This window comes from Adiantum capillus-veneris, chromosome 28 (assembly GCF_014529385.1).
Source record: "Adiantum capillus-veneris isolate H3 chromosome 28, ASM1452938v2, whole genome shotgun sequence".
Taxonomy (NCBI): Eukaryota; Viridiplantae; Streptophyta; class Polypodiopsida; order Polypodiales; family Pteridaceae; genus Adiantum; species Adiantum capillus-veneris.
This window is the reverse complement of record NC_140958.1, coordinates 118,182,368-118,194,430: the sequence shown is the minus strand read 5'-3', so window position 1 is coordinate 118,194,430 and position 12,063 is coordinate 118,182,368. Positions and strand designations below refer to the sequence as shown.

Here is a 12,063-nt window from a genome sequence, read left to right as displayed (position 1 = left end):
GTTCCAAGCGAGAAAACCCTCTCACTTATAAATCCAAGAATTCATTTAGAATTATTTTTCTGTAAGATAAAGCCAATTTAGCAACATCCCTCTCACTTATAAACAGTTGTCCTCAACTATAGAGGTCCAACTGAACTGTCGGGGAGAAATCGGAAAATTCCAAATCTTGCTCAAAGGTGAGTTGAGCTAGTCCTTTCTCAAAAGAGAACTTAAAAATTAAATTAAACAAAAATTCAAGAATTCAATACTTACTTACTGGTTCATGTCCTTCCTTTAGTACCTCGAGAATATCCTTCACTAATCATCAAACTAACGAGCTATGTAAGAACTCATCATTCACGTCTTTCCAACATATTGGAAGTTTTCCTTATCTGAGAATCTGTTAGCTCAATTCCACCTTTCCAATCCCGAGAAGAATAATAATTCCTCCTTGAAATCAATCTAGGTCTATGTCCTTGCGCATAACCTTGCGCTATTAGTCCTGAGGATATTAAACCTCTTCTGTCCTCCCGCATAGGGCATGTCGAGAGCATTAAGCTCCTGTGAATCTTCTTGTGGCAGACAAAGTGTGTCATCTTACCAAAGTAAGTTCTTATTCCGGGCCTTTGCTTTGGGTAGGCCAATTGTTTTGATCCAAAGTTTCCTTATCCAAGACTCTGTTAACTTGATTCCATCTTCTCAAATTCGAGAAGAATAATCTTTCTAGAAATCAATCTAGGTATTTGTCCTTGTGCATAATCCTGCGATGTTAGTCGAGAGGGTATTAAACCTCTTGTGTCCTCCCACATAGGGAATGCCCAAATCATAAGAGTATTAATCTCGATGTCTTCCTTCACAAACAACGTTTGCGATCACCTTAAAGAGGGTTCTTGTTCCGGGCCGTCACTCAACGTAGGCGGACGGTTCCAATCCGAAGATTCCTTGTGCACGGCGGCACTTCCTTCCAATCTTTTCCTCCTGCGAGTTATTACCACCAACAGTGTTTTCTCGACGCCCATTAGCGTCTCTTCCTTAGAAAATCATCAAAAATGATTCACCTTGCAAGCTTCAATGACGACTTGCAAAATCTCAGGCAGATAGGATTCTAGCCATAGCATTTTCTGAACGTACGTTCAAACCCGGTTTACGATAGAGCGAACCCTCTTTGATTCTCAGGGATGTTCTCCTTTACGTAATTCTTACCATTTTGAAACTGTTGGCGAACTATATTCTTACGAACATAATAGTTCAAATTTATTCCAGCAGCGTGTAAATGCTACTTGACCTGCTCATGGAGAAACATATGTTGCTACTGTACATAGCGTACTGAACGATTAACGATCATCCAAAAAACCTCTTCTCGGTAGAGACTCAAAGTCCTTCTACCGAACACACTCTCAAATAGAGATTCTCATGTCGGAATATCCTTGCGCGCAAAAAGGCGCTCAAGAGAGTATAACAAACTCCCGTCCAATTCCTTAGCATAGGTCTGCATCTTCGTGTGTTATCCATGAACCCAAAGGTGTACATAAGTTTCAGTGAGCCTGTGAAATTACCTTCCCTTCGTAAGATCCTTAGAGTGAAGACGCTCAACCTGACGATCCCTTGGCTCAATCTCAGAGCAAAACCCGCTCATCAAATAAACTAGGATTTCAATCCTTGGATTCCTCAAGCATAGGCCGTAGTGGTCACTGGTTCCTTCCCTCGTAAAGAGCGTGTTTATTCACTTGTGCGAAAAGCACTACCATGTCTTCCGAGACCGGGTAGGGGGTGTTGGTTCATAAGCTTAGTGAAAGCTTTTCTTGGTTGAAAGCTCGGAATGGTTCCTTCATAATTTCCTTTCTCAGAGAGGAAAGAATGGAGCTACCTTGGCAAGAGTGAACCACTACTTGCTTTGACTTTCTCGTGTTCCTATTGGGCAAACCGATCCCACTCTTCTTGGATGCCTTCCTCAAAGCGTAGAGGGAAAAAAAAAGTTGTCGGAAAATTCAGTCTTGAATTGAATCCAAGTCTTGTTGTAAGTTCCTTGCAAAGCTTTGGTATGCTACCAAGTACTTGCAATTCCTCTTGAGATGTTTGGTTCCATGCCTCACCTTCGACGCTTTTCAGAAATTGCCGTTTGCAAAGGCAACTTCAAACTGTCAAATGAAAGCAGTAGCTTTCGGGACATCTTCCCTTCCGTCAAAAGTATCAAACTTGACCGGAGTGTTCTGAGGTCTAAAGACCTTCTTCATATCCTTCCCGGAATGACGGGATTTCTTGGCTATGGTTCTGGATTGATGTTCATGGATATTTTCTAGATTCTCAAGGATCTCGAGCATTCCGCTCCTTGGATTCTCTAGGTTCTTGAGCATCATGCTCTTGTCGCCTTCTCAGAGAATCCCAAGTCTTGTGTCGACTTCTTGCAGAGAGAAAAAAAATTCCAACTCTGCGAGCTTTTTTTTCCTGTAGGACTTAGGTTTCCGCCTGCTTACTTCTCTGTTGGCTTGTCATGGCTTCTTCCCGTATCTTCCCAGAGTCGTCCTCCTTTACAAAGAAAGAGAGGAGACCATGCTCTGATACCACTGTCACAAACGGGAGCGCATAACAATATGAAATATACTCGGATAAATAGAATTTATCACTTAATACTGAAGCCAAAGGATATAGAGAGAGAGAGAGTGAGAAGATCGACACAGTACTGGGGACCTGAAGATGGGCTGGTCCCCCCCCTTAAAGAGAATTCTTTATTAGGGAGAATTTTTTTTACAAGCACAAGAACCGGAGAAAACCCCTCCATTCTAATTCTCTGACTCGATGGTCGTTCCTTCCCGTAAGGAAAATCCAAGACAGGAGCTCTCAATCCTTTTTCCGTCTGTACTCGGAGTCGAGACTCCACAGACAATTTCCGAATTTCGTTCCCGGAATTCCCAAGCGTAGGCCGAAGCCTTCTTGCTTCTCCTTCGCGATGAAGTACTTGCAAACACACACGCAAACATGCGACAACAATTCGTATGGTGAATCCACAATAGATACCTATCGCTCTTGCGCGGGAAAAGCGACTTCCGTGCTTCGTAGTCTTGCGCGATCTCTCGCGTCTTTTGGCGGCAGAGTCTTCTCTTGCTGGCGTTGGTAACCTCTTTCAGTGAGGGTATGTGGTGCTTTTATAGCTTCTTGGCCACGACACGAATAGCTGCTCGCGTAGAGATCGCGGGGTTTTTTTTTTTTTTTTTCAAATTTTGTTTTCGATGTTCTGTCAGAAAAAGAGAAAGAGAAAACGATGGCTGATCTGCTGCCTTATTTATCGGATGGCTGCCCACTTATTAAATGGGCGGCCGGTGTATTTTAAAAATAGTATGAATCTACCCAAAAACTCAATAAAACCTTATAAGTTAAAAACAATGCTTTCACAGCACTTTCCAAGCGTCGGTGGATGCAACCACATGCACAAATGCAATGCAGACATAGATTCCTCGTGGGAAAGCGTTTGCTCTTCCCAGAAAACTCATTCAAATTTTTCGCTTTTTAAGAAAAGCTTCTCAGAACCCATCTTTATTCTTGTGCTTGCGTCTTTACGGGTATTCCTCTTTTCCAGTTCGGATTTCCTCTCGACTATGGATATCCCCTTTCCGATGCACCCGTCACCCACCTTGTGACGCATCAGGAATACCCATCACCTAGTCCTTTCCTACCGAACTTACGGTACAATCCCCTTCACGATGCTCTATGTCACCCATCTTATGACGCATCAGAGATGTCCGTTCCAGGATGGTCGGATAATGCTTCCTGTCACCCATCCGATGTGACACATCAGAAGTTCCCGTTCCTGGTGGCCTTACAGATATTCCCGTTCTCGGTGCTCCCGTCATTACTTTGAATGACGCACTAGGAATACTCTGTACTCGGATGTCTCCAGTGAGAAAAACCCTCTCACTTAAAATTACAATAATTCATTTAGAATTAGTTTTTCCTGGTGTTCCAAGCGAGAAAACCCTCTCACTTATAAATCCAAGAATTCATTTAGAATTATTTTTCTGTAAGATAAAGACAATTTAGCAACACCAGCATCTTCATTTAAGAAGATCTCGTTCAAAGAACAAATTGAGTGGTTTACCTTGGGACTCCCAACAAAGATTCGAGATCACTGCTTAGAGCAGAAGTCAGATTTCATTCCGGAATTGATGAGTCATGCGAAATGAGGTTTTGCCATTCACTCGGGCAGTTTGACCTACCCCACGAATGAAATCATGACGCAAAGGACTAAACAGACTTCGAACAATGAAAGTAGAAAGAGCAAGATCAACCCAAAAAAGAAAGAAAAGGACGCACGACCTGAACAAAGAACGCCAAGATTTTCTCCACACTCATGCTGATTGCTTTTCAGAGGGCCTGCCAGGCGAGTTGCCTCCAGCTCGTCCAGAGAATCATACCATTGATTTGATATTTGGAATCACACCACCGAACCGGCCACCTTACCGTGTGAGCCGAGCCCAGAGATACACCTGTTCGGGACACATTGTCTCAGCAGTAGGAGTGCAGATGGACCCGGCCAAGATAGAGATTATCCGTGATTGGCCTGATTTGCAGAATGTCCATGAAGTTGAAAGCTTCTTGGGCTTATGTTCTTATTGCTGGCGGTTCATCAGAAAGTTTGCAGAGGTTGTTTACCCCTTTGCATTTGTCGACATAGAAAGGAGTCCTTTTCTCGTGGGGATCCACAGAAGTGACTGCCATTCAGGAATTGAAACAAAATTTGACTACAGGACCAATTTTTGACTTTGCCGGATTTGCAGAAGTCGTTTGAAGTATATTGTGATACTTGTGGTCGTAGTCTGGATGCGGTCTTAATGCAAGAAGGCCAATGTCATTATGGCCTATGGAACCCTTTTTTTTCAAGGCCGGAATTGAGAGTACAGATATGTGAGAAAGAGCTTTTGGCGGCTATCCATGCTCTCACTCAGTGGCGACATTACCTACTCGGAGCCGATTTTATGGTTTTCACAGATGGTTGGAGTTTACGCTGCTTCTTGTCACAAAAACAATTATCAGAAAAGAAAATGCGGTGGGCAAACATCTTGTTCCAGTTTTACTTCCGGATTGTCCATGTGCAGGGACAAAAGAAATTGGTGGCAGATACTTTGTCCCGGAAACCGTTGGTTCTGGCTATTTCCGCGATACATCATAGAAGCTTCGAGGATATGGTCGGTCAGTACGCCACAGATACAGATTTTTGCAGATGTATTCAATTGAATACAGAATGGGGAGGTAGTAGCGGACTATTCCATTCGAGATGGCTACCACCCTGAAAGGTGTGGAGAGATACTTCTTTTGGCCGAGATTCAAGAAGGACGTGGATGATTTTCTTGGTATGCTAGAAGATCAAGTTTGATAGGCATAAAGCACAGGGATTGTCACAGCCTTTACCCATACCCACCAGCCTTTGGGAAAGTATTGCAATGGATTTTATTTTTGATCTCTAAGAACACAGCGTGGGCAGGATTGTTTATTGCCCAGATCTTCAAATTACATGTCATGCGTGAGACGATTGTCTCCGACAGGGACCCCAGGTTCACGAGTTTGTTTTGGACGGCTTTTTGGGAGAACAGAGGCACGCGGTTGCAGTTCTCGTCATGTTCCACCCGCAGACTGACGGGCAATCAGAGATTGCTAATTCAGTGGTACTGGATTTGTTGAAGTCTTCTTCGTTGGATCAAAAGACTACATGGGAAAGGTTTTTACCTTTGGTGGAATATGCCTACAGAAACACGATTAACTCTTTGATGGGGAAGGTGCCATTTGAGATTATTGAATTTGCTACGAAGGTTCCACCCTTCCTTAGCACGAAAGATAAGATTTTTCTTTGAAGCTAACCAGTTCACGAGGGACTTGGTCCGGAAGGCTTTCGAGAAATCTCAGATAAAGGCAGCAGATCGACTTCGTCGTGATTTGAAATTGAAGGAGAACGTTTGGGTGCTCTTACATTTTGGGAAGGCACGCCCGAGAAAGAAAAAGGGAAACGAGCGGCTTTCTTGAAAGCTTAGCATGAGATAGTGTGGACCTTTCCAGATTTTCCGAAAAGATAAATGATGTCTCCTTTGGATTGAAGCTGCTCGATAGTTGGAGAATGCACAATGTTTTTCATGTGAGTCTCTTGAAGCCTTTTGAAGGCGATGTGCCCGATGATGGGGAGCTTGATGAGCAACCCAAAGTGGAAGAAAACGAGGAGATCCTTGTTCCAGAACAGATATTGGCACATCAAGAAAGAAAGATTAAGGGTAAAGCGATGAGGCGATTCTTGGTTAAATTCAAGAACTATCTTGCATTGGATGCGAAGTGGATGGAGGAGGAGGACCTAGCAGATACTCCTCAGATTGTGAATCTTTACCTTCAAGCTTTTGGTTTAGCATAGTCTATTCCAAATGGAACCCCGAATTCAGCTTGGCCGGATATTTGGTGCAGCGGGTATGCACAAGAGGGGAGTTACTCCGCTCCTTTGTCAATAGATGCCTCGATTTTTGATACTAGAGTCACTGATGTCTCTTTGAGCTTCAGGGATACTGAGAGCTGACAGCATTTTGTTGTATGACTTTATGAACTGGAATTCCCGAACATGATACTGACTTGTTCTTCACTTGTTTTAGTGTAGGAACTGATTGACGAAATGACTGCAGCATTTTGTTCTGAATGATCTCGATAGACATGGTTGCAATAGGATTAGTCAATTGGGTATCTATGAGGTCCTGAGTGGATCTAGATGCGATTGCTAATTGCGTTGCCGATAAATCATGGTCTAAGATCCAAATGAATGTTGAATGTGATGTTCTGTGATGTCCTGTGATGTGACTGTCGATTTGGTACATGTGCTAGATGTGTGTTCCTAGTGCGTCGGTACTAACAATCAGTGTCTCCTAAGACAGTTAATGGCATGTCTGTTTTGCAAGCGTAATTGAGGGCGATTACAATGCTTTCAACAGGGGGGTATGTCACAAATTGGTGACGTGGCTGCCCAGTACACACACACCTGCCCGACTTGTTGGTCCCGGGAAATGGCGGACTGAATGTTGACGTGGCACTGCCGTATGGAGTGGCCCGGAATCTACTGTGCAGTTTGCGGAAAAGCAGCCACGTGGCAGCATGTACGGACGCCCACTTTTTACGGAAGTTGCTGGCTGCTTTTGGGCTACGCAAGCGCTGGCTGTTTTCTACGCAAATCGACTTGCTTTATTTTGTGTAAATTGCGAGAGAATGAGAGAGAGAGAGAACTTTTAAAAAGCCCTTGATTTTTGGGACAGCGTTTGGGGCTCTGCTTTTGGCATCCCTTGTAATGAATAAATAAGTGGGCAGGCCTCCCACTTCTTATAGCATATGGACGGAGAGTCTGAGAGCGAGAGCCTCCCACTCCCTTGTAATTTGAGTTGTAGATTAATACAAAAAGAAATACCGAAAGGGGCACCAGTCTTTGGGGCCAATATCTCTAGGCACGGAACTCCACCGGGCCAGTGTTGAATCAATTGTGCACTGTGAACTGTTTTGAAGTGAATTCTTGTCGTGTCGCGGTAGAGTCTCGACTTGGAGTGTCCAAGTGTGTTACATAGGCACATTAGTAGACAATCTGCAAGTCTTAGGTAGACCCTCACACATGCACCTCACACATGCACACGAGAGAGAGAGAGAGAGAGAGAGAGAGAGAGAGAGAGAGAGAGAGAGAGAGAGAGAGAGAGAGGAGGAGAAGAAGAAGAAGAAGAAGATGTCGTAGGAAACTATCCCAAGAGACCTTAAAGATCTAGCCGACGAGGAGAGTTGAACTCAAGACTTTTTATTCAAGAGGGAAATGGCATAACCAATCTACCACACTTGGGTGATAGAAAGGTTATACCATTTTCCTTTCTACTACACTTGGGTGATAGAAAGGTTATACCATTTTCCTTTCTACCACACTTGGGTGATAGAAAGGTTATACCATTTTCCTTTCTACCACACTTGGGTGATAGAAAGGTTATAGCATTTTCCTCTTTTATTAGGAGACACACACACACACACCCACACACCCGAGAAGAGGAAGGAGAGAGCGAGAGAGAGAGAGAGAGAGGCTACCAGATTTTCAGAAAATATTTTTCCTGTGAAAGCTTGAGTGGAAGTGAGTTGAACATTAGAACATTTCTGTGTGCAGGTGAGATCTAAATGGCAAGCATCCACCATCTGTGTCCTCTGTCCATTTCTGCATTTGCCTCGCATGGTGAATTCTTCGAGGCTTCACTCAGAAGGGCAAGCTTCTCTACACCGTTGGACTTGTCCCGTAAAGTCAACCTTCGTCATTCTTCAATCTATGCAACCAGCATTTCTGCACCTGCACTAGCTCCTGCATCCCTTTCTACAATGCCCCAGGTTGCTACTTTTGATTCTTGTACTGATTTGCATGGTTGCTTCTTATTTTGGTTGTCAGTTTTCCATAATTTGAATTAAATGTTGTCTCATTCATGTTGAGACTTTGGAGTTACAGTTGCTCGAAGCGCTCATCAGTAGAAGGGATTTGACCGAGGCAGAAACGGAGGTTGCAATGGAGAATTTATTGAGTGGTGGTGATGTTGCTCAAATCAGTGCTTTCCTAGTATTGCTCAGAGCTAAAGGAGAAATTTTTGAAGAGGTGAAGCTTTCACTTTGATGCCAGAACCAGTCACATTTCACGTTAATATAAGTACAAGGGGGTCTGTTCGATACCCATGACGTCTTCAACAGTGTTTAAGTCTGCTGCTTGACTGACAAAATTAATGACAATGGTTTGCATGACTGCATTGGTCACATCTTGATTATATTTCTAGATATGGCTAGTATGTACATGGCTTTGAGCTAGTGTAATGTCTGACTATTTGCCACCACAGTTCTTTTTTGTGCGCAGCTTACGTTTCTCTTTTCATGTAGATTAGTGGTCTGGCTCGAGCCATGATAAACCGCTGTGTACCTGTGGAAGGTCTGGACGATGCCTTTGATATTGTCGGTACTGGAGGTGATGGTGCCAATACTGTTAACATTTCAACTGCGGCTTGTATACTTTCTGCAGCATGTGGTGCTAAAGTAGCAAAGGTAACATGATCGTTTGATATATCTCTGCTCTATTGAAAGTAAATTTTAAACATATTTACTGAGCATTAGTGATGCTTTCATCATCCTTAAGCAAGGTCACGTCTATGTAGACATATATAGTAGCACTCCTAACAGAATGAATGCCATTTTTGGAACCATAAAATTGATTTAGTGAATTTATATGTTCAAATCAATCTCTAATAGGACATGCCCTAGAGTAGTAGCATGTGTGTAGGCCCTTGGTTGTAAGCTGGCCACCTCCTAGTTTTGCTTGTCACCTACCTTTTGCCCCCTCCCTCTCCCCTCTTTATTGCATGTCATCAGGCTGTCCTAAGTCATGGAACAGTCCCTGTCGCTACCAATTTGAAGTTGTATTTGGGCTTCCCTGTTCCATGTATGTGTTGGCTATGTGCTCGTTTCATTGTACTTCCATCTATGGTCAGGTTTCTTGCAGGCATAGAGTGTCTTGTAGTCTGATTGTTTGATTGATGTTTTAACAGGGGTGCACACACGTCCACGCTCTTACACACAAATGAATCTTGTGATAAACTCAAACTCTGTCCTCCTGAGAAAGGATCTCGATGAATTTTAGGTGGACAATTAACTAGAGAAGAACAAGCTTTGTATGCTAAGAAAAAATGGTGTTTTCATTGTCACAATGAAGGTGACACGTAAAAGGAGTATCCAAAGAAAAAACATAATCGGACTTTGTTCTTTTTTCTAGCTCTACCCCTCCGGTTAACATTTTTAGCTACCCCTCGGGCTAACACCTTGAGGATGGTAGAGCCAGAAGCTACGCACAAAGGAAATTTCAATGATGAGGAATTTGTTGTCACATCAATGGTCGACATGTGGCTGTAGTTTCGATTTAGGAAGCACTTAAATTGTCATAGTGAGGTGGTGGTTCAATGTGCTCATCTTCAGGCTATCCCCATCCTCAAGTTTCCGGTGCAAGATTTCTCTGATGGTATGGACTCCCATCTTGCTCACGAATGAAGCTTTTGTGCTGAGGCAAGAGCTTCCTTGAGCAGGAACAGGGGTAGCTAACTACTACTCCAAAGCAGGCACCGGTGAGGGTCATAACCTCACCGTACAGGTGCATTTTCAGCGCTTTGTATGCGCTGTAAATTGACTGTTTTTCAGCCATACGGACGCCAGAACCATTGGGAATAGTGCCCTATTGGCAGAGGACAGTTAGGGGACTGTTTGGGGCTGAAAACAGGGCAAAAACTAGTAAATACAGCGTGCTGAATTTACTGTTTTTGGGCAGGAATCAGAGGGTTTATGCCAGTGGAAGTGAGTTCCAGCAGGGGAATTGGTTTCGCGCAAGTTTTGGAGCTGTTATGCTACTGAAATTTGGCCAAACAGGTCGTATCTAGCTGGATATATGTAAAGGATTCCCAAGACTCCACTTTGTAATTTATGCTCTCAAAGTATAAAGAAATACTGAAAGGGGCGCCAATTTTGGTGTCTACAGGTTGTCGGCATCTGCTCGAAGCATTCTAGCTTTCGAGCCGTGTGTGTGCTTGAGTGTTAATTCCCGTTGCAGGTTTCCTTTGCACGCTCTTTGTGTGTGTGTCTAAAGTAAAGAATTTCGGGTGAAAGCCAAAGCCTACCGCCCCACGGGCCGGTTTCATGGTTCCATTGCCAGGATATCCCAATCACTTTTTCCTCAAAGAGTGAGCCTCAGTTGTTTTGGGTAAAGACATAGAGTATAGGAACGCGGGATTACACTATGGCCGACGAAGGGAAGGCATTATGGAAGAAGGTTCCTCTTCAAAGGACAGACATGAAATCCCTATGGTCTTCGAGATTGGCGAGAGCTCACGGCCACGTCAGCTCTGTACCTCCTGTCGATGTGAATGTCCCTCTAGTAGTACATGGCTTTATGACTGGGCAACTTGAGGATTATGCGTTCAGGACTCACTTAGTTGCCGCGGTGAATGTCTTTTCGCAACTCGTGCAGAATCCAAGGTTTATGGAGTTCTTACAAGCGCCACCAGTGCAATAGCAAAATAGGCAACCTACACCACGTACAGAGCTTGTTGAGGCTCAAGCCCAAGTACTTAATGCGACTCAGCAGGATAGGGAACACTTGCATGTTGCGGCGTCAGAGGCTCCAAAACAGGTTCCTCCCGTAATTGAACAGGTGGCTAGAACGCCTATTTCACAGTTATGCCAGTTCAGCCCGCCACCTTTCAGAGCCCGCATGCTGTCTTGAATGGACAGGGAACTGGATACCATGCTGTCTTGAATGGACAGGGAACTGGATACCAGGCTATGCACCCAATTTTTCCACCACCCACGGTACATCCTTGGTATTTCGGGGGTGGATCAGTGTTTCAAAGTATGGCTGGTTATGCACCTGGAAGTCAGCCGTACATGCCAGGAACAGTGTTTGGGGGTATGCAAGGCATGATGCCAAACCCCATGTATAGTAGCATCGGCATGCACCAAGGTTTTCAGTGCAACCAGGGCCAGTTTGAGGTGCCACAGGGTCATTTTGGCATGGTTGGTTTTTTTGGAAAGCAGCCAGATATCGCACCTCTGAAGCAAAATGTTAATGGCCAAGATGTGCCGATAATGCCTACTACAGTGTCCATGTTGCAGACCATTCCTTATGACAACTTGGGGGCATTGGAAAAGCCAAAAGCTTACAAAGAAGGTGGTGCAGCTGTGAAGTTTAGCACTTTCAGCGGCTTCGAGGATAAAACACAGGCTCTCACTTTCCTCCAACAATTTGATACAGCTTATGCAAGAGGGAATTTTACAGAGGCCTCTAAAGTAAGGAAAGCTGCCACTTTCTTAAAGGACAATGTGCTTACATGGTGGAAAACATCGTTAATGCAAGGACAGACACCCGCCACTTGGGTTTACTTCAAGAAAATGTTTGCATTTGCTTGGCTATCAAATGAATTTGAAGCTGACGTCATGATAGATTGGCACCAGCCTACTTCGGCTACATGCAAGAGCTTGCTGGAGTATAATTGGAGGTTTTGTAAAGTGTTACTCTCAGTGACCTCC

General features: G+C 44.0%; 1 protein-coding gene across 4 annotated transcripts in view; it reads left to right on the top strand.

The window, feature by feature from the left end:
• Positions 1-12,063, top strand: part of TRP1 (tryptophan biosynthesis 1) — a 149,966-nt gene that overhangs the window by 109,674 nt on the left and 28,229 nt on the right. For 2 of the 4 annotated variants that reach the window (XM_086504009.1, XM_086504007.1), the window contains exons 2-4: positions 8,129-8,343; positions 8,444-8,602; positions 8,878-9,039. In XM_086504009.1, the coding sequence (XP_086360135.1) occupies positions 8,140-8,343; positions 8,444-8,602; positions 8,878-9,039 (525 nt within the window). In that variant the 5' untranslated portion in view covers positions 8,129-8,139. The remainder of the gene's footprint in view (positions 1-8,128; positions 8,344-8,443; positions 8,603-8,877; positions 9,040-12,063) is intronic. The other 2 variants (XM_086504010.1, XM_086504008.1) reach the window with 1 other exon arrangement.